The sequence below is a fragment of the Botrytis fragariae genome, assembly GCF_013461495.1.
Source record: "Botrytis fragariae strain BVB16 chromosome Unknown tig00000260, whole genome shotgun sequence".
In the NCBI taxonomy this organism is placed as follows: domain Eukaryota; kingdom Fungi; phylum Ascomycota; class Leotiomycetes; order Helotiales; family Sclerotiniaceae; genus Botrytis; species Botrytis fragariae.
Window position 1 is genome coordinate 22860 of NW_023501005.1, and position 24203 is coordinate 47062.

Below are 24203 nucleotides of genomic sequence, written 5' to 3' on the forward strand. Positions count from 1 at the left end.
TAGCCACGAGATAGATAATTCTGCCGAATTTGAACTTCTCGGGCGGTCAGACAACGGTTTTCGGCTGCAAGAGAATCGACGTGATGTATGATGCCAATCAGTCGTGGCCAAGACTTGAAAGGAAAGCTTCAGTTTGTGAGTTTACTGACACAACCTCAGAAGGATAAGATTCTTATCGCAATTCAACAAGAAGTTTGAGAGTAGTCTAAAGTCATCCGGGAAGTCTATTATCATTCACAAATGAATATCTCAGCACTTTTGCAGATACCTTACCTCTTCAAAGGTTGCATTATATATTGGCGAAAATGGTGCCTCTATTCAGATTTCACTGGTCAGACAAATGTGGTCTCATACTGCTTGGAGAGATGAGGAAGTATTAGAATATGAAAAGGGGTTGATTGCTGCGAGTTTTGATGATGCCAGCGTGGTGTTGAGTTACGGGAAGAGTTGTTGCGTTGAATGTTCTTGGCTATGCCAATGCTCGAAGTTCTAAGTAATCGATTGCTCTTATGAGCAGTATGTATTATGCATTGTCCGACTGATTCGGAAGTAGTGGATGCATGTTAGTGGCATGATATATGTATGAATGAGTTTCAATAACTTTGAGATTTAAGAAATGACATGATGATGGAGAGAAACGTGGATTTTATTCCAAGACGAAGGAAGAACATCAGTTGATGATTTTATTCCACGATTAATTTTACAAACATGATATTTAATGGCATGAGATCACACGATATCAATCATTTATCGGAAGGTATGAAGGGGCTTGGTACAATGTTGTAGTTGCCAATCATGGTGTGAAGCATTTGTCAATGAACGTGGTTGCTCAAGGAATGCAATTCAGTAGCAATAAGTGAGCCTTCTATTTCGAGCGAGTGCAATTAAAGGTTCCATACATACATACTTTCCCATTTTCTATTTACAGGTTTTCCTTTGATAATTTACATCTCATTATAACAAAAATTCAACCCATTCGTTATAAGCTTGGAATAGCATACTTACCACTCACTCGCAAACTCCATCCGTAAATATTACTTATTTAGCAGGTGAGGCTACCTATCTGTTATGAATTATTGCCTTGCTAATAGCCGTTCTTTGCGGAAATTAGAAAGTGGTTGCAATCACCTTTCACGATATCCCCATTATCCACAAACCAATCGAAACTTCAGCATTGCCACTATCTGAATTCGTGCTCAGATACTCTGTGTAAACTGTGTCCATCGCCCCGGTTCCAAAGTCGTCAAAGCCATGCCTCGTTTCTCTGGTCGTTCCTTGTCCTCACCAAACGAATCTAGAAAGTCTTCGCAGCCTCCTGTCAAGGGTCACGTTGACCAATTCACTGAAGATGGCAATATAGTATCTGTGAAGGCCGATGATGGCACTGATAGGAAAGACAGCACTGCCTCATCCATAAAAAGCGTGAGTAGTGTTGTATCATTCAGCCCCAAAGTTGCGGTTGAGATGGAAAAGGATACTATCGCACTCAGGCCGCCCATACAAGCACCACCGCCAGCCAATATAAAAAATCTCGTTCCCATGATGAACTGCGGTTTGTGTTCCAAGACTACAATGGTGGTCGAGTCTCCATCACTTGATAATCTTGATAAAAGGCTCAAAACATGTCTTGAATTCATAACAAAGCGTGTTAATGACACAACGATAGCAAAGGAGAAGAATCCCAAATGGTACGAAAAACATACATCGTTTCAAAAATGGGGGCAAGATTTGGAGGACAAATCCGATCCGAGGTACTTATTCGAGATACGAATTGTAATGCCAGGCAGAAAGGATGCAAATAGTCAAGAAAAATACAATACGTCTTTCTGGTTACCCAGAAATTGGGACCCAGCTACTCCAAAATCTCCCCACGTTCGTGACATAATCCTTTGGCACTTATTTGGTGGACCTTTTCGAGTCTATCCAGGTCATTTCGATTGTTCAATGAATGATCCCGATGATTGTCACCGTTCATGTCAATCAACATTCAGGACCAAAGGTTTGAATGATTTCAAACGTGTTGAGAACGTCGAAGCGATGACTATTCGCATGACATGCAGGTGTGGTTCAAAGAATGAACTGGATCCTAGGTGGCGTGTAATTTTGTATAAACGAATGACATCTACAGAAAAGAGGAAGCATGAAGAAGATGCTGACCTGAAGAAATTTGCGAAAACTCAAAATTCTCAAACCTCAGGGGCTAACGTGGTAGGGAACTTTGGCATCAATTTTGGGGCATCTTCAGGGGGTCTACTTGAATGTGCAACGGAGGATAGCAGACAAACGATTGAAGAAGCCGACCGAGTCACGCAGAAGCTTGAGGAGAATATGAATAATAGCAAGTCTCTCGTAGGCGAAAATGCTCTACCAGGAATTACGGAAGAAGCCAACACAGACACCACGAATGAGCAGGCGAAATTGGGAATTCAAAATTCTTCATCCATCGACAATGAGAGCATTGCATTCATCGATTTTGGTGCTGATAAGGACAATAATTCAGAAGAACAGAATAGAGCTGGAGAACCGCAACCTTCCGTACTCAAAGATGAGAGCATTCCACCAACTGGGACTCGTCGGAACGGCGATGAAGAAAAAGAAAACCAAATTCAGCAATTCGAATCTTCAGTAGTTCAAAATGAGAGCATTTCAGCTACTAGTTTTGAAAATTCACAGAACTCTGATTCAGATGGACGAGATGCATTTCAGAACTGGCAATTCCAAGATTAGAGAGAGTACTTTAGCGACTCGCTCTTTGACTCGTCGAAATGGCGGCTGGATGGATGAGAAATTTGAGATGGATTTGAGAAACAGCGGGCAATTTTTGCTGTATTTTAGCCTCAATCAGAACACAGCACAGCATATTTCATGATATATTTATCCTGTTGATGTGAGGTCTTATTACTTGTCATAGGGTCAAATACCTAATCACTAGGGGATTTACCTGTACAAGTATGTCATGCAGTGGCTATGAGATGACAGCGAGAAGATCCGTGTAAGTCTTGAAAGATGTCTAGTTGAGGTTTCTTGAAAGATCATTTGGTCTCATAACATTATGTGCAAGTATTCAGGCAACGAAATCTTGGTGGGCATGAATTGAAGTCAACTTCACGGATATTTTTCACAGAATGTATTGTTCCGAGGACACTTGGAGGGGAAAATAGCCCTTTTCCCTTTCGAATCTTGAAGAGAAATCATATCTGCACAAGAAATGCGTGACCTGACCCATTTGCTGGCTCTTGTTTATTCGAGTATGTGATAAGTTTGATCATTGCTTTAGTGAAATACTTAGGTAAGATTGAACTCTATAGTGTCTTTAATTACTAAGTCTCGGCTGGAATTTCACAAAATAGTTGGAACTTGGGGGATCGACAGTGTTATGAGATAATTGATACCTGGGTATGGGGACATTGAGGTACTAGTGCATGGATTACTTGCGGCACCCTTTATTCATGGTATGGATATTGCAGCAAAAGGAATTTTAGATAAACAGAATTTACATTCAGAGAATTATGTGATTGTCAAATTCTTACAAGTTTGTGACGTGATGATTGCGAACAGAAGCTTTATGTGATTCTGAAGCGTCAAATGGCGTCCATCTTGATTTCGAAATTTACACTAAAGACTCGAAGATCTGTGTGAGATCTTCCTTGTAGTATGTTATTTTCAATTCTAGTGTGTGTATTAGCCTTTCAATGACGATTTTGGGGAAAGAGCAGCCGACGCATTGTATCCTTAAATAATCATCAACCTCACATGTATCTCTTGAAGACACGTACGATTTCCACAGACCGGAAATTCAACCTTCAAACATGATGGAAGTCAAGAATAGTGAGAATATAGCATACTTGCATGCGCTTCGCAAGGTATTTTTGCATCATTTTGTGAAAGTAAGTATATTGTCTTTCGGCACGCTCATCCTTAACTAAGACGGTCTACCAGGCTCGCACCACTCTTCCTCCAGGAATCGAGGATATCGAAGAAATGGGAAAGAAACTACCTCTCGTGCGCTATCATGGAGATCTGCCAGAGATGGCTGACCCTTGGTTTCCCTTTCTATTCGCAGCTTTCCATGGAAGAATCGTCCATAAACCACCATTCGCTCTCGAACGTCTCGGGCCTCTAATGCGCAAAACACAGTATTTGGTTCGAGTAGAGATTGGCTATAGGGTCATATTTCTAGTCGAGTCCATTGACGATAATGGCCGTCTCATTTTTGTAGAGATTGATCGACACCTTTTGAGTCGTCCTCTGGAACCTGCGGTGTTGCCGGAATGGCTTCAGGGCATGTTTGTTCCCAATGTTGGGAAGGAGTTGGAGTGGGCGTGTGTGGAATGGGGATACAAGTCACTTTTCAGGTGTAGCTCCTGGTCGAAGACAGGAACATCTTGGTGGTAGTCATATTGATCTGTCTGGAGGAAAGTAATCTGAGGGAAGGTCATTTCAAAATGGGCAATCGGGGCAATCTGGGGAATAATGGTAATTTGGGTAAACTACTTGTGGTTGGCGGTACAGAATCTGAAGAATTATACTACTATGAGGCTCTAGGCACTGGAAATCCAATTTTAGATCTACTTAAAAGTCTCTCAGGCCTTTCTTCTTTCGTTTCTATTTCACTCTTGACTCTTTCTCGTGCTTGGCTTCCAGTTTTCCAGTTTTTCAGTCTTTCCTATTTCCTGACTAATAACATAAATCAAAGCTCTCCGTCTTCTAAATAATGAATACTGAAGATGCAGGGACAACAAAGAACTAAACTCGATTCTGAAGCTGCAAAGATATAACTGGTAGTCAATTTCAGTCAACAGTGAGTTTCGAGGAGCACTCATATCCAATAGAGAAGGCACGGGGTACCTAACGAGGGATTTTTCTTGACGAAACAGAAGCTCCAATTCAGAAGGTATGACTAGCACAAAAAAGGTACGAGATGGCCTATGGCCTATCAAGAGCTGCCTATTATAAAACTCAGACCACCTTCAATATTCACTTGAAGCTTTTTTACCCGAGCTTAGACTACCACTTCTCATATTCACCTTCTCATGATTAGTCTTTCTTTGTTGTGAGTTGACTGTTACGTTTTGTCACTATCTTGGCCTGTCTGTCCCTCAGTTTCAAAGTACCAGTAAGGCTAGTACAATGACAAAGACACTTGGACGTTTTTTTGAAGTGCTTTCCATCACACTGATTTTGCATGATGTGAGCTTCCAGAGCATGAGTTTGATACTATTTTTCTTCACCCTCCGGGTGCTCAAAAACTAGCTACTTTCTTTCCGTCGACTTATGAATTTGTAGTTTAGGTTCACAGGAAGTAATATCTGTCCTACATAGTTCAAAATCACTGGAAATGGTCATATCAAGAACAAAGATGAAGCATTTTGAATGACACTTTGAGGCCTGAGTGCAGAGCACGGCAACCTCCGAATCTCTTGTGCCTTGGAGTCATGACGACATATAGAATATTCACTCTCGATGGCTAGGCAGTACCCTCTAGATACCTTGATGAAGTTTGATCTAAGCGATCGCCCACATATTGTACCTCCTTCAGCGACTTCGCTTCCTCTCCTTTTCCCTCACAACCACAATCATTACACCACAATCATTAACAACCATTAGAACCACCAACGCAATGGCACCCAGAGCTAAAGCAATTGATTCCTCCTCAAAGAGTAAGGGACTCATTGAGAAAGAGGATATCTTTCCCACTATCGTTCATTTAAACCCCATCACCCCTCTACAGAATTCCCTTCTCAACTCTCCTTTCAATTCTAACCTCGAAAAAGATAGCGAATCTCAAGCTGAGCATGGCCTGAAAGAATCAATTGACCCACAGTTGATGCAAAACAACGCCATCAATCCTTCTCTCGCCACAGATTTTAATCACCCATTTTCTTTGGAGGTTGATCCTTCACTCAATCTGAGTTCAAGTTTTCCAGAGTCCGTCCCAGATTCATATTCGATTAATTCAGCAAATCAATACGAGCCAAATAGCGAGTTTGCTGAGTATATCCCTGATCCAAAGGATTGCAATTCATTCCATATTGATCACATTGGAGCCCCTTCATCTTTCCGCCTCGGCAACACAAACGACCATGTCGAGTTTCAAAAGTCATCTACAAAGGTGCCATTTGTTGATCCTATGCATCCACATGCGCACCTGAAGCATGTGGCTGTGTTTTGCTGCCAGTCTCCTACCTGTGTACAGGAGTGCAAAGCTGACTATAAGTATGCGACTCGCCAATTTACATTGTACTACTCCCGACAATCAATTGAGGAGCCATTGTACAGTGGTCGCAAGCGTGTTCTGCCACAGACAGACAATCCAGATCATCGTATTCCAATGCTTCTTCTTTCTGGAGCTCGCGTCTACAGGGTCGACAAGCTGGGAGAGAATCCGGTCGTACGACTTTTTGTTGGTGACATCATCAACCGCAAAAAGAAGTATTGGGAGGTTTTGCCGGGAGGCGCAGTTGACCAGTTAGGATGGATTCAGGAGTTAAGAGATACGGCAGCTCCTGCGGACCGATGTAGTGCTTGGAAGTGCACCACCCATGGAGATATCTGGAATGTTAGTATCTTAGATCATCTTTTCGACAATGGTGCCGAAAATACTGGTACGTTGGGAACCGACTACGACAGTGGTTATGCAAGCTCTTCTAGTCGGATGGGAAATTCGTCAAGAAAAGTATCATCTACATTTGGCGACAACAATGCCGCGTTCAATACGAGTCCTGTTACTCCTGTCAACTACTCAGTTGGCGACAATAATGCGAGTTTCAAGATGAGTCCAGTAACACCCACCATGTCCTCGTTCGACGGTTACAACATGATTTTTAATATGAGTCCAACTACACCTACAAGCTACTCAAGTGGTGACCAACATGGCCCAGCAACTCCCATTCGCAATCCCAAGCCTCGCCGTAACCGACACCGCAATCTCAGTCATGGCGCTAACAAGATGAGCTCAAGTGTCAATAACAATTCCCTTGAACAAATAGAGGAAGATCTTGAGGACTTCGAGATCAGCGGCGACGTTGCCGAATTCCTTGAGCTCAACAGCTACGCCAGTACCAGTGGTTGCGACTTTATGCAACCCCAGAGTCAAATGTGGGATGACGATCTCCTCAATGAGGTCAATACTTTTATCGCCGATGGAATCAACTTTGGCGAATCTGTTGAACATACTATTGAATACGACTTCGATGCTATTTGAATTGAACAATATTGCTACGAGATGGATACGAGAAAACCTATCATATGGCTGGACCATTACTGTAACTGACATAGACACGAGACTTGATATCATCAGACGTTTTTTTTTTCGACTTTTTTTTTCTTCTTTCCTTTGTTTTTCTTTGCGCGTTCTGGATTATGGGGAATGGATTATGGATAAGGAGACGGTTACCGGGTGCACTATTTTTCGATTTCTTTCTTCTGCAGACAATCTATTCCATGGAGATATTTCGTTCATGAGTTAATAGATAATGGTACATGGTCAATCATAAATGGATAATGGATAATGGTAATGAACGATGGGCAAAGGGTAGTGGATATCATTCTTCCAGTAATGAAAATACTGAGTAATTAGCGGTGCGAATTTGTGGCATCGCATGGAGACAAGGAGTCGAGACATGAAAGAGATGCGCATTATGGAGTTGTCTCTTAAGAGCTGGGCTGGCCCTGGAATTAATGCGATGGTGTTATCATTTTGATTGAGGCGTTGATTGTGTGTGTGTATGTGAACTTGTATGCGTGAGAAGCAGTGATTGTTGACTAGAATGTGGTGGATAGTTGGGGATGTGATATGACTATTGTGGTGAGACTCTTGAATCGTAGAAGCATCGAAACAGGAGATTTTAGCTGTAAGTTTCTTCCTTTGGGTGGTGTTGTTGAAAAGAATGACATTATTATATCAGAAGACTGCAATGTAGAAAACGAGATAGGATCATGATATCTCTACTTCGGTACTTCTTCAGACATATAACTTCACACGGCTGAGAAATACACAGTAACTCCTACTCGATGGTTAAAACTTCGGAATACCACTAGATCAGCTCGACATAAAAGTATCAAGATTTGCGGTATATCGCGGTATTCTTCGGTATCTTGAGTGACATGTAAAACACGAAAATGCAAAATGGAAATGATCTGTTAAGAGATTATCAGGAGATCTACAGCATGTCACTCCTCTTTCAATACTCGAAGATCTTGTGATATCTGGGGTTGATGATTGAAGAACAGGCTGTATCATCGATGAATGGTTACTGCCTGATCATGAGGAGTGTGGAGGCGTTGAATCTGGGTTGGGTTTCGGCTTGCTGTGTGGATATGTTGGATTATGTGGGATATGTACTTTCGCATGATTGGAATTGGATGAATTGGGAATTTTTGTGGGAGTTGGGGCTTGAGGGATTTGAGGAGATTGAGGTGGTGAAGTGGGAGATGTGCGAGTGGGAAGTTTGAATTTGGATAGAGAGATTGAAAAGGGGCGGCAACTTAGATATATTAGTTAAGAAATTTCTACTCGAATATCTTAGTAAAGAAAAATGAATTCGAAGTATCGATACTGATACCGATACCGATACACGTATGAACACTCAACATCCAGACACAAAACCTCAATCCCAGAATCCAGAATCCAGACACCCCCAAATCCGCAGCAAATAATCTCGAGACTTGTAGCCGATCTATCCCGTACATTTCTTCTCCCTTGTATCGCGGCCCACAATCGTACATTCTCCAAGCTCATCTGATTCTGATTCTGATTTCCCAACTTTGGGGGAAGGGAAATAAAGGAAAGAAAGAAAGGTATGAAATGAAATGAAATGAAACACTTTTCGGTAATTGACTTCCACATTCCTGTTCTGGGGAATAAATGGCTGTGCATGGGTGGTGAAGGAAAACGGTTGATGGGGAGGAATGTACGTATACCTGTGATTTTTTACCCGAGAAGAAGCGGTCGAAGAGAGTTCTTCTATCTATATAGAGACAGAGATTCCCTCGCATCACTTTGGGAAAAGCACATTGCTGATATTAGATCCATCTTGAAAGTTCAAACACTCAAAAAGACTTTAATAAGAAAATGCATTTCCTCACTCAAGCCCTCATCGCCGCAGCATTCCTCGCAGGCGCTGTTTTTTCTGTTCCCCAGGGTATCCCTCTCAATGGTAGTGGTGGTGGTGATCAATCCACCGTACGTTTTGTTTCCGCTCTTTTTCTCTTTCCTTATTTTCATCACCCCCATCCCCTCCTCCTCTCCTCCCCCTCCCACTCTTGTTCGCTCCCGCTCTTGTTCCCCCACCCCCCTTCTCCATTCAAACAAACAAAACTAACCCAAAAAAGTGCCACTGGAATTGCTGCGAATACGACCCCTCCACCGACGGCACACTCTGCAGAAACAATACAGCGCCGTATCCATACGGAATCGATTGTTATCCAGCGTTGGACGCGGCGAATATGACGTGTTGTCATCAGACGGATTGTCAGGATCAGACTTACTTTACGACACCGATTGTTGTTATTTAGAGGGGGGGTTAGAGGGGGTTGTGGGATTGGGTGGTGGGAAGGGGTTTGGATATTATGGCGGGGCTTTGGGGAGGAAAGATGGATTGGAAAGGAAAAGTGGATTTGTTAGTGGATAGCGTGTTTGGATATGGAGTTGAGGGGTAGGAGGGGGTGGTTACTTTGGCTTGGCGATTTCGTTGGGATCTTTGGATTATAAGGAAGTTGGGCGGGTGATCACGATTTGAGCATGCGAAGTGGTGCTTCTTACTTTGTTTTGGGATTGAACAATGTCGCCTTCGTTTTAGATGATCGGTTTACCTAGCTAGCAATGGAAAAAAACTTCTGAGGTACTAGTATGTCAATCTCTGGGGCATTAAAATGATGAATCTGGTCAACGTGAAACATGAGATGTGAGACATGAGTTGAAGTGTGAGAGGCAATAAGCATTAAATGACTTAACCCGGTTCGGCAGCTATCGTATCTGTGAAAGTAAATCCGCAACCAAGCTGCTTATATTTTGATTGAATTATTCCAAGAGAAATGGATGTTTCAATGCCTAGATAATAAGGGTTAGCGAATTGCTTTTACTTTTCTTCTGGAGTAAATCACCTCATCCGCAGTCATTCTGTTGCCACTTTCATACACAACCAGACTTGCGACCAAATCCCTTCCATCATCCTCAGCATTTGGTAATAATTCTTCCCATGGTTTACTCGGGAAAATGTTCCACCACTGGAAAGGGTTTGTTTTCCACTTCATTGCTTCCGGCCATGTCTCCGCAGTTGGCGTCCCTAAGGTTTTGAACATACTCAAAATCAAACCCAATTGATTACCATCTTCATCCCCGCGTCGGCTTTCAAGGAGTGGGGTAGGAGGCGAGCGGAGACATTCAGCGAGAAGAACACCCGTGGACCAGAGATCAAGAGACGTGGTGTAAGCCGTGTTAGAAAAGAGAGTTTCGGGGCAGCGATAGCATGTAGTACCAACCTCAAGACATTTTTGGTCACAGGGCTCAGCAGATGAGGAGATGGTTGGGTGCCATGCGGTGCCAAAATCGGTGATGACAACGGGAGTTTGACCATCGATATCCTGAGGTAAAAGAATATTGGATGGTGATATATCACGGTGAATGATTTGTTCTGCATGAAGGTATGCGAGCCCGAATAACACTTGCTTGAAGATCTTTTTAGTTGTGCGTGTGTTGAGACCATTGCTACTTTTTGATAGTAGATCTGTTAATGTGCGTGGCATATATGGCAATATCAGAACTAATCTTGATTCTCGATCATATATTGTTTGAATAAGTGATATTATTGAAGGATGTGAGAGCTTTTTGAGAATAGCAATTTCACGAGTGGGAGAATGTGGCTCCATGTTATGAGTTTCTGTTATCACTTTTAAAGCATAGGAAGCCTCTTCAGTATCGCACCTATAAACTTGAGAGACAGCACCACTAGATATATGGTGACAGTTTTCATAAGATCCTATGATGATACCGGGGCTTTTGGGTGTTGGCAATGTTGTTGATAAAGAGGCTTCACCATTTTGCTGGGAAGGATTACACAAATCATCGTAGGTGGCCTATGTATTGTATCAGCGAGATCGTTACAATAAGTTGAACGTCCACTTAACTCAAGAGTAGAAGCTTGTTCTCCCGGCGAATTACAAAGAACAAAAAATACAAGCAGAACAGCATCATAAGAAAAGGGGAAAGCTGTATCGCTCACGTGACATAAAATGCTTATATTTGAAACCATGAACTTACTCTTGATGACGAAGAATTATAAGCCTCTGCTTCGATTTCAAATGCAGTTTTCTGCGTGTTGCCGCCAAGACCACCGACTGAGAGATATTTCTTTCTATAATTAGGAAGATTAGCCATGTCAATTTACCTGTTGAAGGGGAGTGGTGCCACTTTACAGCTTTGAGATATTATCATATCGTTCAGAAGCTTTCAAATCATGCTTCCAATCTGATGTAGAGCTCATACTGTTGAGTTGAGATGATGTAAACAACGATAAACTAGATTTAGATAGTGCTCTCGTGCAGACTGTGTACCTCAGTAAAGATGCTTTATCCGAGGTGATTACTTCGTATTAGACAGGAGATGATCTCTCGCGATTTCGGATAAAGTTCGGATGTGTCTTATTGAGAATGTAAGAAGTCTTGTCTCTAGTTGAGCATGTAAAGTAGTACAGTGTTGTGAATGAGGAGGTCAAATGCAGTGGATATGTGGATATGTGAATATGTGAATATGTGAATACGTGAATACGTGAATGTTATTAGACATTAGATGATCGATACGATGGATGCTAACAAGTAGAGCATCCAGCATGTCCAGACTATTCCCCTTTTGTCTCTCTCCTCAAGTATCTGGTCAAGCAACAGGTTTGATAAGCATTACCTGCTTGACTTGTTACTTCAGACCGGTTTGGTCTGCTTTACCTTTACCTCCTTCCATGATATAAGGTTTCACCATCTCGTACAGGAAGAATAGGTGATACATCACGTGCTCCTCCAATTGCACCTAGGAGAGCATGCAGCAAGTATTTGCATTGTTCATTTTGTTTTTGCATGATTCTCCAACAAGGATTATGTATGGATGGAAGCAACCGAAAAGCATCGACCAATCAATTCCAGAAAGAGAAAGAGCCGCTTTCACTCCTTCGAGCTTGGAATCGTGGAGAACTTCTAATTCCGAGAGCGCATGATATTTATCATATGTCGATATTATATTGTCTAGTACCTTTTGTGAGAAAGCGTACTTGACATACCAATTTATATTTACAAGAAATAGTTCTGCACTCATTCCTTTTGACAACAAGTACAACTGCAACGACATCCACTTACCTACAAAGAAGAAGAACATGAACAATCATTAGTCACACTAGATGATCAACTCATTGGGAAGTTAGGATTACAACAAATCACAAATATGGATGCAGTAGACCGACAAGAGTATCCGGCTATGCTGGTAAGTTATTCCTTTTTCCACAGAATCACAGCACACCAAGTCTTAATTCTTTAATTCTAGGATCGATTACAACCAGGGCCAGCTGCAGCAAAACTTAATGAGCGTGTGAAGAAGATAAATAAAGTGAATACGGAAATCGCGGATTGGTTGCAGGTATATATACTATCGGATGGCTGCGGTGGCATATTATTTACACATTCAATAGGAGCGCCGCAAAGTAGAAGAACAATATGCTTCCGGTCTCCGGAAGCTTGCGCGCAAACCTTTGCAAGAAACTGGGGGAGATTTGGGGTATGGCATGTTGGGACATTCGGTTTCCACATTGACTAACCGGAACTTAGGGTATTCGATACACCATGGAGGAAAATTGTAAATTCGGTCGAATCGATCGCGGATTCTCATCACAATTTGGCTGAACGAATCTCCAAGGATGTTGAACAACCATTGCGACAATTCGCTACCCAAAATCGAGAAATGCAGGGAATGACAACAATACAAGGGAATCTCGCGGCGATGGCTAAGGAGTTGGAAGATGCGCAACATGCCTCGGAAAAGCTCAGTAGGAAGGGGGGGAAAGCAAGTACGCAAAAGGTGGAGAATGCAGCTGCCAAATTACAGAATGCGGAGCAACAATGGCAAGCACAAGCTCCATTCATATATGAGAGTCTTCAAGCAGTAGATGAAAGGCGATTGAACCACCTCCGCGATGTCCTCACGCAATTCGAAACACACGAAGCCGATAGAATTGAGAGAAGTCGAGTGGCCGTTGAGCAAACCCTAACAGCATTGTTGGAGGTAGATACTGCCCAGGAAATTAGGAATTGGTCTGAAGCATCTACCGCGGGAAGGCCCGTCATGGAGCGGCCCGTCAGGCAACTTTCAAGCGCTGGAGATAGTGGCATAATGCCATTACCTCCGCCGACTCCACGGTCTACACATTCAGCAGCTGCTAGTGATATATCAAGACAAGAAGGTTCTGGTGGTAAGCTAAAGCTCTTGAATTATTGTTGTTCCTACAGAGAATACTGCTCTACATGATTATGTGTTTATGCTAACTTACAAAATCTAGAGTCGAAGCTAAAGAGCCGATTTGGCACGATGCTTCAACGTCGACGCCAAAGCATTCATGGAGGATTTGCTCGCGCCCCATCACCGAACAAGGGATTCGCCAGTTTGAATCGCAATTCCAACAGCAGTTCAGGACGACCAACCCTTTCGCCTCATACTTCATCAAACAACTTGCGAGATTCCTCTTCACAAGACAACCGACTTTCTGCTCTTCCCGAATCGCCATCTAATCGCGACACTTTGCAACCTAATGGCAACTCTCATGGCATGGGTCAAGATTCATTAAACGCATCAGATGCGATTAGACCAGCTACTTCCAACGGTGTACCAAGTCCGGGAATGATGGATCTGTCGGAAGTGGAACCACCATCGGGTCCACCTCCATCGCATTTCAAAGAAGCCCAAAAAGATTCTGAAGGCTTCTCGGTGCCAGCAGCCATGAACGATCCTATATCGCAAGCTCTTAATGAAGCTCACGAGCAAAATGAACCTCAGTTTAAGCTTGACATCCGAGATCAACCGATTCCCGAGCAAGATGCAGATGCACAAGCTGCATTGTCAAGCGTTGCCAATACTTTGCGTTCATCTCAATTGACCACTCCTGGTCGAAAAGTCGGTACCGTCCGAGGTCGAAGAGATGTTCGAAACACAGTCTATGTCCCTTCGCCCAATCTTGATGTCAGTAGCATAGAAAACAATTTGCCTCCTTCGCCGGCTTTCTCACCCGGAGGAGCACGTGCTGCAGCATTTGCAGCTATTTCGGAGCATGGCCATGCTGCGCCAAGTATATCTGATGCAAATTCAATTCGTTCCGGGCATTCTCTTTCCAATAATGTTGTGGTCAAACATGCTGATATGCATCGCCCTGGCCTCAATGCGTCAATGATAGAGACTGTCAGCGCCACACTAGAAAACGGAGCAGTGAAGACAGTTAAGGTTAGTGGGGAGATTGCTTTAAGCTATATCTCGTCACCAAACGATGCTTCGTTACCAGCTTCAGGTAAGTCAGCCCCAACACATGCAGCTGCAAAGTCTAACGTGCATAGGAACCGAAACAATCAGAATCAACAACTTCCCCGCTCTAGAGGCTATCGGTCCTAATAGAACATTCATTCATCCAGTATCTGCAGAGAAATCCGATGAGTTTACAGTAGACCTTGCGTCGGTATCACACAAAACATCGCCCGCATTCACTTACCGAGTGCACATTGATGATAAGGATATGGCTGGTTATTCGCCATTATTGTTAAAACCGGCGTGGAAACCAGTTGGTGATAAGCTTGGTCTAATTATCGAGTATGCCCTCAATCCAGCTTTCTCCTCGGATGCTATAACTTTCAACAACCTTGTTATCGTAGGTAAATACACAGGTGCTGGAGCAGCCGTGTGTAAATCCAAACCTTCTGGTACTCACTACCGTGACAAGTCCGCTATTGTTTGGCGTCTTGGGGATGTTACTCTCGGTCATGAATGGCATAAAATGAGTGCCTTATTTTCCGGTTCAGATGGCGCGGTTCAGCAACCAGGTCATGCGGAAGCCAGATGGGAAGTTCAACGCCCGACTTCTGGTAGTGGCATCAGTATTTCAAGATTGGAAGCAGCTAAAGGTGCTGAAGAGTCAGATCCATTTGCAGATGAATCGTTAGCTCCAACAGCAGGTAATTGGGTGGAAATTGAGACTAGTAGGAAGATTGCCAATGGGGCGTATGAGGCAAGACAAAGCACAGCATGAAAAAAGGGATAGGATTGAAGGTTGAGGACTCAGGAATGAAAGGAGTTCTTTTCCAGGAGTTGTTTTTTCTTCTCTTTTTTTGCATGCTCTTTAAGAGTATTTGAAAAGTACATAGGTGCACACAGGAGGGTTCACAGCATGGTGGAAGAGTAATGGTTGGAGCATGGTGGAAGCGTTTCTTTGAGTTGATACCTAGCGTTTCACGCTATTCTTTTTCTTTTTTCTTCTTGTAGTGTAGTATATGTATGTATGTATATACTCAATAACCAACTTATTTGAGATTATGACATGGTTTTTTTTTGTCTATTTGTTTTGATCATGCGAATTGTGACGATGGATTGATTGAAAGCTACTACACACATATCAAATCACAGTCTCCTTTCTTCATGATATACATTATCTTTGTTTAGAACGGCATTGTGGGAATATTTTACATGAAACATTATCAAGCTTTAGTTTAGGGAAAGATGTTTTCAGCTTTGAATTTGGAGAACAGAGTAAGGAATGAGGTGGTATGATGGGTTAGCGGCTTATGGATAATAAGGCTCGTGGGGAGTCTTCTGATTGGAGTGTGGTTGTGATTCTGTTAGTGATGGATAGATAGATATGAATTGGGAACAGTAGAACCATTACACGATTTAGCAATGAGGGGTTAATACGGTGATATTGTGATAATGGAACTTCTCGGAGAATCGTGTGGTGAGACGGTGTCTGTATGTATGTAACATTTGATAACGAGTGTGGGATATGGAATTGTGAATGGATATAGAAACCACCTACGTCACTGCCCTTGTTGCTCCTTCTAAAGTTGTGAGATGGATTTTGGATTATATTACCCCGCTCTCGATTTGGTTTGAGATTCTGATAAATTATCGACTTTGCTCTGGATAACTTCTTGATATCTACAACCTCTCGCAATTTTCTACAACCTTCTACAACTTCCCATAACTTTTAACAACAACAACAACAACAACAACAACGATCCCTCACCTTTTCCCATACATACTACTTCCAATCCCTCATTCCCATTACCAAATCCAGTCGTACACAAGCAATCATGTCCAGCTACGGAAACGAAGAGCAATCTGACAGTTACGGTGGAAAATCTGATACCTACGGTGAGAAACAGGAGAGTGGTATGATTTGTTCACCATCCTTTCCGCTCTACTTCCAATTACTAACTTGCGGCAGGTTATGGAAGTAGGGATGATGATAGCCAGCCTGGTGGTATGTATCTTTTCTCCTTTTCACTTTCTGTTTTGATGAGAATATGGACATGGTATGGTACGTGATTTAGTGTGGGGCTGATTTGCAGGATGCAGGATATGGTAGTACAGGAAGAGATAATACGAGCGGTGTTCTAGGTGGTGATGATACTGATAATGTGTCGGCTGATGCTTATGGTAGCACTAGAGAGGCTGGCTATGGTAGTACCAGGAAGGACAACACAAACAGTGGCATTGGTCGGGATGATACAATATCTGGTGATAGCTATGGCAGTACTTGGAACAATAACACGAGTGGTGGCTTGAACGATGATGATGTCTCGTCTGGCGATGCTTATGGTAGCACCAGAAACAATGATACAGGCAGTGGATTTGGTCAAGACAATACCACATCTGGAGATGCGTATGGCAACACTGGAAGAGACAATGAAAGAGACAATGCATCATCTGATGATACATATGGCAGCATCGGAAACGACAATACAAGAAGTGGCTTGAGTGACGACAGCATCTCATCCGAGGATACATATGGTAGCACTGGAAGAGACAATACGACATCGGATGATACATACAGCAGCATCATAAAAGATGGTACAAGCAGCAGCTACAACAATGATGTCACATCCTCAGGTGATGCATTTGGCTCTGCCACTGGCGCCAGAGGTGATTCATATAATAATGACAAGATTGATGGATTTGGAGGAGTCAAAGCTAGCTCTTCTGGATACTGTGATAATGTTACTGCTGATTCTGATGTTTCAGGTGGATATGGTGGAGATAAGAGTGGCTCTCAAGGTTTGGGCGCAAAGGGTGATGATGCTATTTCTGGTAGTTATGGTGGTGATGACAGCCAAATCTCCAGTGGTTATGGATCCACCAAGTCTGGTTCTGAAGAGGGAAATTATGATGATAATGATCAGACAACCTCTGGTGGATATGGTGATAATGACCAGGGTAAGTCTGCATTGAAGAAGGGCTTGGAAAAGGCCAAAGAGTTGTTCCATAATAACTGAACTAATGGTGATAATCTGGGGATACGGCGATCGTTGAGTATGAAATTCTCTTTTCAGCTTTTGTGAGGGTTGCGCTGGCAATCAGTTCACTCACACACGGTTCGTCTGGGAAGCGATGATTTTAGTTCTGCTCAATCATTTGGGATACAGTACATGAGAGCATGAAGACATTTGGGAAGCGAAGACTTTTTTTGATTTATTCAAATAATATGGGGACTTTGAAGCGGATACTGGGCTGCGGAGATATTCAGGTTGCGACGAATTTCAATCAATGATATTCTCTAGGGGCTATAGTTTCTTAATGAACTCCAACTTGGCCAGATGCTTTTCAAATTCGATTGTGATACTAGTTGATCATCCGGTTGATACAAACTCTCTTGCTTTTATAACCTCTAGTCTTCATATCAATATTTGGAAGGAAACTACTTTGAAGGCCTTTCTTGGGGACACTGGTCAGTCGTCTCTAAAGTCCAGATATTAGAACCTATTAAGTGAATGACATGGCAGGTGTAGGTATCTTAGGCCGAAGTATATCATGTGGCAAGCACGAGAAGGACTCGAGCTTATCACTCAATTCTCATCCCACGAAACAACTTTTTCTCGATAGATAGTCTTTCAACATCCCGATGGTCTAAGGGGAAACTTGCGTACTAGTCTAGAGGAACAAAAAAGCGGCTTCAGAGTCCGGCCAAGAAACAGAGGATGGGTTAGAGAAACGTGTACATTTGACGCATGGGACTTCGTTATAGATACCTTTGGTGAGGATCTAGTGCGATGTTTTGACAGGTATGTGCATAGACAAGACGGTTTTTGGTAGTCAAGAGAACAGCACATGGTATAGTTCCCTTCAAATTGAAATTGAAATCTTGGGGTTGAGCATCACAAAAGCGACGGCTTAATGCTGGTTGGATATAGAAAAGATGGTGTGTGTATAAACACAACATCACTGCCATGCCGTATTATATCAACTGCGCTCTATTGCCTGGTACTAACTACACCATCGACTTTGTGAGTTCTTTCTTATTTCATGACATTGTAATTTTGAGGGAAGACATGAGAAAGCAGTGGTAGGGGAAAGATTCTCAACATCGTATATCATGATACTACAGGCAGGCTGCAGCCGAGTTCTTGAGCTAACTTGGAGCAGAGCCTTGGGAATTTTCATGTGCTTGATGAGGGATTCAAGAAAGTAGACCTATGAATAGAATAGAACTAGCTAATCTACTCCGTGATACAAAGTTGAAATGAAGGGGCGAAGACGTTTATGTAACTATTTTACTGGTAGAATAGCTGATCTTCTCCTTCACACAATCTCGAGTTGAAGGATTGGATATGTACATGAGGCATCATCAATTAGACAATTAAGACCCTGTACTCCATTTTACAGTACAGTACAGTACCTAGAATCTGAATAAGTGAAGATTTATTGTAGACAAAATAAAGTTCTTGTAGTTTTCTGTGATAGGCTGACTGCTAAGCTATGTCGTAACGTTCAAGGGAGGTCTTACTAACCATAGAGGCGGCTAACGATTTACACCGCTTTTATTCGAAATGGCAGAATACATTCAATAAACATATCAACGAATCCAACCTTTTCTCCCCACGACAATAAACAATTCTTGAGGCTTCGTATAACAAAACGCGTCAATTACCACTGCTGATAAACTTCAGCTCAAGCTCATCAGATTAAAAATTATTTCGCATTACAAAATACCTGCATTGCAATATCCAAAAGGATCTGTCGACGCGACGCGTGTTGCTACAATGGCTGCTCACGATGTTGCCCCGGGCTACATTACTTTTGAAAGTAGAGTGGCATCTTACCGTAACGCACAACCTCTTGCTGGCCGTCGGACTTCGACCACTGGATCAAGAGCTCCAAAAAGTCTCAAATGGCCACACAAATCCTTGCTACCAGAAGAAGTATGAAGTATTCTATCTTTGTTTACTTGCCGCTCGCTAACTTTGCGCAAAGCTTGCAAAAGCAGGTTTCTTTTACTATCCTTCGCAAGCCAATCCTGACAATTGCGCTTGTTTTCTCTGCCATAGATCTATTGATGCCTGGGAGGAAGGTGATGATCCATTGAAAGAACATCTAAAGCATTCACCAAATTGTGGATGGGCGATTGTTGCCTCGATTGAGGCACAAGATGAAGAATTGAGCAGGGAATTTCCCGCCAGTTTGAGAATGGTCGAGGCTAGAACTGCGACATTTGCAGGAAAATGGCCTCATGAAGCAAAGAGGGGTTGGAAATGCAAGACTAAACAGGTATGGACTGTCTGTTACTCATGACAACATTTATACTGACGAGGTAACAGTTAGTCAACGCTGGATGGAAATATACTCCAACCGCAGAATCGAATGATATGGCTACTTGTACTTATTGTTCATTGGCATTAGATGGATGGGAGCCATCCGACAAGCCATTGTATGTTTGGACATCTCTCCATTGACTACCGAAGCTAACTTTTCTCACAGGGATGAACATTTTAACCGATCGCCCGAATGTCCTTTCTTCATACTTATCGACGAGCATAACTCAGAACTTGCCTTGAAAAAATCAACTACTAAGAGGGGCAGAACATCGAAAGCATCGCGTTTATCTACACAATCTGCTGTTACTATTGCTAGCGATGCAGATGTTGAAGAGGGGGATAGCATCATGTCTACAGCCACAACAAAAGGCAAAGCATCTGGACCCAAAGGTCGAAAGGCGCCGGCTAAGAAGGCAGCCCCAGCTCGGTTATCTACAGAGCCCGCTATTGATGTAGCTAGTGACCCAGATGTAGCTAGTGACCCAGATGTAGCTAGTGATGCAGGTGTTGCTAGTGATGCAGATGAAGCAGAGGGGGACAGCATCATGTCTACAGCCACAACAAAAGGCAAAGCATCTGGGCCGAAAGGCCGAAAGGTCTCAGCCAAAAAGGCCGCCTCAGCTCGATTATCTACACAGCCAGCTATTGACGTTGTTAGCAATGTAGCTGCCGAAGAGGGAGACAGTATCATGTCTACAGCAACAACGAAAGCGAAGACATCGGTACTTAAAGGTCGAAAGGCCCCGACCAAAAAGGCCGCCTTAGCTCAATTATCTACACGGCCCGCCGTTGACGGCGCTAGCGATACAGATGATGCAAATGATGCAGAGGGAGACAGTATCATGTCTACAGCCACAACAAAAGTGAAGACATCTGCACTCAAAGGTCGCAAGGCTACGGTTAAGAAAGTCGAACCAATTGAGGCTCCCAAAGCCCCAACAGCATCTTCCAATCGTGGGAGAAAGAGGAAAAGTGACGACGAGATGTCTCAACCTGACCTTCCAAATCCCCAACCTAAAAAACGTACTACAAGGGCTAGTACTGCACAAGTTGTTATTCCTCAAGCATCAGCTGCACCACTACGAGCACCCACCTTTACAGACTTGCAGAATCAGGCAGGAGCTTCGGACTTGCTCTGGATGGAAGGGTCTCCACTAGAATCTCCACCCGGATCTCCACCCCCCTTGTCGCCACCCCAATCTTCAGTCGCGGACAACCAATTTTCAGACACAGAACATCAATCTTCTGATGCGGAGAACCAGTTTCCTGAAAGACCTAACACTCCTCCAAATCAAGGCTCTATAGCACCCAAAACTACCAAGCAATGGGAACCCGTAGATGCTGAGATGTTTTTCGGCGAAGAAGAACATGAGCATTTCTTGGAAGCAATGTCGAATCTCAGAACAGGAAATCTAACCAAAGCGGAAAGCCAAATGTCGGTGGAGCAATGGATTTACCATACGGCAACGGTTGCTCAAGGAAAGCTTCTTGATGAATGCGAGCGAATGGTAGCAGCATTCGAGGCCGAGGGCATGAAGGCGTTGTCTTGTCTGGAAGCAATGGAAGTCGTCTGAACTTAAGTTCAACAGAGTAGGAGTTTAGTTGTGATATGTTCAAATCGGACTTGGATAAGTCTCATTGGGAAAATGGGGGCATTGGCGTTTGAGCGGGTTTGTTTTTACTCTTTCGTAAATTAAATATTATATACCCCGTATCAAGACTACCAAATGACTCAGTTCCAAACACGTATTGAAGTTGTGCCTACTTCTAACGAGATATGTGACGCGAATATTCAATTGAACGAACACTTTATTTACAGGTTATTGGAACTTGAGTTCAATGAATTCATCGCTTGAACAATATGTACAACTTTGGGTATATTACTATTTTATTAACTCTATTTACTTTTTCGAAATCTCGTCGCTCATCTCAGTTTTTATACGAGTTATTGTGCCAACACCTCCATAGACCCTATTTGATAGATTAGTATACATTGTGAGATGTTTGCGCTCTTGTTTTATTTCACATGGAGGTGATGGTTAGAATGGGGTAAGACACCTACAATGCTGTGTAAACCTGGGCGACATTTGCACCTGCATTCAAGACTTCTAGTGCTTGTTTTCCATTCGTGATGCCACCAGTAGCGAAGATTACTTTCTGGTCATTTGTCTTATTGCCCGTGAGAGATTTTGCCTTTTCGGCGATGGTGGAGACAAGACCAGCGTCGTTTGATTCAGTAGTGGTATCTTGTTGTGGTGGTCCTCGGTCGAGTAGAGCTCTATATCTCTTGACCAAAGACAGTGTTCTCTCGAACATTGGTGGTCCGGAAAATCCTCCTTGTTCTTCAAGAACCCTGCTTTCTCTGGCGGAAATTCTGATATCGTCTGGGATAAGCTTGTCCCTTCGGTTTGTAGTATTACCGACAATTATACCGTCAACACCACTTCTCCAAACAGCTTCAACGATACCCTCAATTTGCTCGTCTTGATCTTCATCAGGTGATACCTTGACCATAACCCTAGGCTTTGTTTTCCGATCTACGGATTTGGCAGCCCCAACCACTCCTTCTAAGATTCGGGATAATGGTTCAACCTTTTGTAAAGTTCTTAAACCAGGGGTGTTTGGGCTACTAACATTGACTACCAAAATATCGGCATATGGAGCCAATCTCTCGACACAGTGAACGTAGTCTCTTTTAACGGCCTCAATGTCATCACCATTGGTATTTTTATTCTTGGCAACTTGTACCGCCAATAATTTCCCGTCCAACAAACTTCCTGGAGGAACACCAGCTTCTCCATTCAAAACCATCTTCTCAGCATCTTCACCTACACCCAATCCATTTTGATATGCATACAAACGAACCCGTTCCCTCAATCGCATAGCCATATCATCTGCACCCTTTGAATTGAGTCCATATCGATTGATCAAAGCATTCTGACTCGGTATACGGAAAACTCTAGGTTTTGGGTTTCCATCTTGAGCAAGTGGTGTGCATCCGCCAACCTCGACAATCGCAGGACCCATAGCAAACAAGGCATCTGGAACCTCTGCCAATTTGTCAAGCCCCGCAGATGTACCAATTGGATTTTGTAATCTCTGTCCCCATACTTCCACGCTCAAATCTGCCTTATCTGTATTACCGTTTCTGAAGCTTCGATCGCGGGGATGGAGACCGAATGAGTAGAGTGTTTTGAGAGCTTTGGTTCCTACATGATGGGCCTCTTCGGCATCGGGATATATGGCACGTAATGCGGGAACCACAAGCCATTGGTGAACGCTCGCTCGGGTATCGGTAATATATAGGTAGCCAAAGCCGAGAGCGAGAGCTATCGAGGTTCCAACGAGGAGATTCTTCGATCGGGTAAGAACTGGGGATGTTTCGGTAGTGGTTGATACGAAGCGTTTGGCAGATATACGGGATGGAGAAGAGGAGAGATTTGGTCGCGATGTACGCAGAGTGCGCAAGAGAGGGTTCGACATATTGAATGTCTGTCCGGGTACGAAGGAAATGGAGGGACGGATTGCTTGCTCACGGGGATGTTTAAAAATGTTGTTCTATGCGTAATAATTAATCTGGCTCCGGGTGAGTTGTTATTCCGTTCCGTTGGAAGCTATCCACTCCACTCCAACCCCACGATCTTTGATGTTTACCCTGAGCATATCAACACAACGAACACAACGGTCATGTTTTCATGAATTTAACAGAAGGTCTTTCTGTAAAGATGTTTCACGGAGTCAAGATCTTACAATTGATCACGTGCTAGTAGATTCGCATTGCCTTTCTGGCCACCAACTGACTGCTGAATACTGATTGCCACGAATCACCTGGCCAGTGATATTCGACATCAATTCCAAACATCGCCTTTTCGCACTCACTCATTCTATCTTCGACAATGATGATTATGATCCATGACGTGTGATTCTCTTGCTCAGTCTCTTGGGCGACGAGACCTTTAAATGAGATGGAGAGCAAGACCTGGCTCAGGCTCTATCTTGCTACTGTTTTGATTAAAGTTCCCAACCTTTTCTCCTATTAATGGTAGGTTTCTTGCATCGAACTGACTGGAAGGTTGGAGAGGGAGGGAAGTGATGTATCTTAGAAAGATCAAGAGCCTACTCTTTTGGCTGGTATCTCTTAGATGAGCGTTATAGAGATAAAATGAGAGGAGAAGTCTCTTTTCATTTGCTTCTCTCTTTTCTTTCTTCGCACTCCTCTCTTCTCTAATTAAAATATTACGCTCTACTCTGTATTGGTTCTCCTTTACACTTAGGCCCCCCTCTCCTAGCTTATTTGGATCCACTCGAGCATTATTCCTTTCTCTTTCAAGATACGTTTATACCTCTCATAATTTATGGCTTATGCAAGCTATTCGGCA

General features: G+C 43.1%; 9 protein-coding genes across 9 annotated transcripts; 7 read left to right on the forward strand and 2 right to left on the reverse strand.

The window, feature by feature from the left end:
* Positions 1–1251: 1251 nt before the first annotated feature.
* On the forward strand, positions 1252–2727 carry Bfra_012008ia (uncharacterized protein; the record flags this gene model as incomplete). Its single annotated transcript, XM_037342330.1, has 1 exon — positions 1252–2727. The coding sequence occupies one exon, from the start codon at positions 1252–1254 to the stop codon at positions 2725–2727; it is 1476 nt and encodes a 491-aa protein (XP_037187627.1).
* A 1082-nt stretch (positions 2728–3809) lies between these two features.
* Bfra_012009 (uncharacterized protein) lies at positions 3810–4395 on the forward strand (the record flags this gene model as incomplete). Its single annotated transcript, XM_037342331.1, has 2 exons — positions 3810–3887; positions 3940–4395. The coding sequence occupies 2 exons, from the start codon at positions 3810–3812 to the stop codon at positions 4393–4395; spliced, it is 534 nt and encodes a 177-aa protein (XP_037187628.1).
* Positions 4396–5620: 1225 nt separating this feature from the next.
* Positions 5621–7204, forward strand: Bfra_012010 (uncharacterized protein; the record flags this gene model as incomplete). Its single annotated transcript, XM_037342332.1, has 1 exon — positions 5621–7204. One exon carries the CDS (start codon positions 5621–5623, stop codon positions 7202–7204), a length of 1584 nt encoding a protein of 527 aa, XP_037187629.1.
* Positions 7205–9073: 1869 nt separating this feature from the next.
* Positions 9074–9516, forward strand: Bfra_012011 (uncharacterized protein; the record flags this gene model as incomplete). The annotated part of the gene is made up of 2 exons (XM_037342333.1): positions 9074–9184; positions 9334–9516. The coding sequence occupies 2 exons, from the start codon at positions 9074–9076 to the stop codon at positions 9514–9516; spliced, it is 294 nt and encodes a 97-aa protein (XP_037187630.1).
* A 505-nt stretch (positions 9517–10021) lies between these two features.
* Positions 10022–11483, reverse strand: Bfra_012012 (putative serine threonine-protein kinase csk1 protein; the record flags this gene model as incomplete). Its single annotated transcript, XM_037342334.1, has 4 exons — positions 10022–10051; positions 10105–11076; positions 11261–11354; positions 11416–11483. 4 exons carry the CDS (start codon positions 11481–11483, stop codon positions 10022–10024), a joined length of 1164 nt encoding a protein of 387 aa, XP_037187631.1.
* Positions 11484–12430: 947 nt separating this feature from the next.
* Bfra_012013 (putative saff domain-containing protein) lies at positions 12431–15269 on the forward strand (the record flags this gene model as incomplete). The annotated part of the gene is made up of 6 exons (XM_037342335.1): positions 12431–12469; positions 12530–12622; positions 12675–12760; positions 12811–13451; positions 13539–14537; positions 14584–15269. The coding sequence occupies 6 exons, from the start codon at positions 12431–12433 to the stop codon at positions 15267–15269; spliced, it is 2544 nt and encodes an 847-aa protein (XP_037187632.1).
* Positions 15270–16326: 1057 nt separating this feature from the next.
* On the forward strand, positions 16327–17508 carry Bfra_012014 (uncharacterized protein; the record flags this gene model as incomplete). The annotated part of the gene is made up of 3 exons (XM_037342336.1): positions 16327–16405; positions 16461–16496; positions 16592–17508. The coding sequence occupies 3 exons, from the start codon at positions 16327–16329 to the stop codon at positions 17506–17508; spliced, it is 1032 nt and encodes a 343-aa protein (XP_037187633.1).
* A 1764-nt stretch (positions 17509–19272) lies between these two features.
* Bfra_012015sa (putative chromosome segregation protein) lies at positions 19273–21398 on the forward strand (the record flags this gene model as incomplete). Its single annotated transcript, XM_037342337.1, has 4 exons — positions 19273–19431; positions 19484–19777; positions 19828–19937; positions 19988–21398. 4 exons carry the CDS (start codon positions 19273–19275, stop codon positions 21396–21398), a joined length of 1974 nt encoding a protein of 657 aa, XP_037187634.1.
* A 327-nt stretch (positions 21399–21725) lies between these two features.
* Positions 21726–23513, reverse strand: Bfra_012016 (putative dihydroorotate reductase protein; the record flags this gene model as incomplete). The annotated part of the gene is made up of 3 exons (XM_037342338.1): positions 21726–21795; positions 21887–23382; positions 23496–23513. The coding sequence occupies 3 exons, from the start codon at positions 23511–23513 to the stop codon at positions 21726–21728; spliced, it is 1584 nt and encodes a 527-aa protein (XP_037187635.1).
* Between the last annotated feature and the right edge of the window lie 690 nt (positions 23514–24203).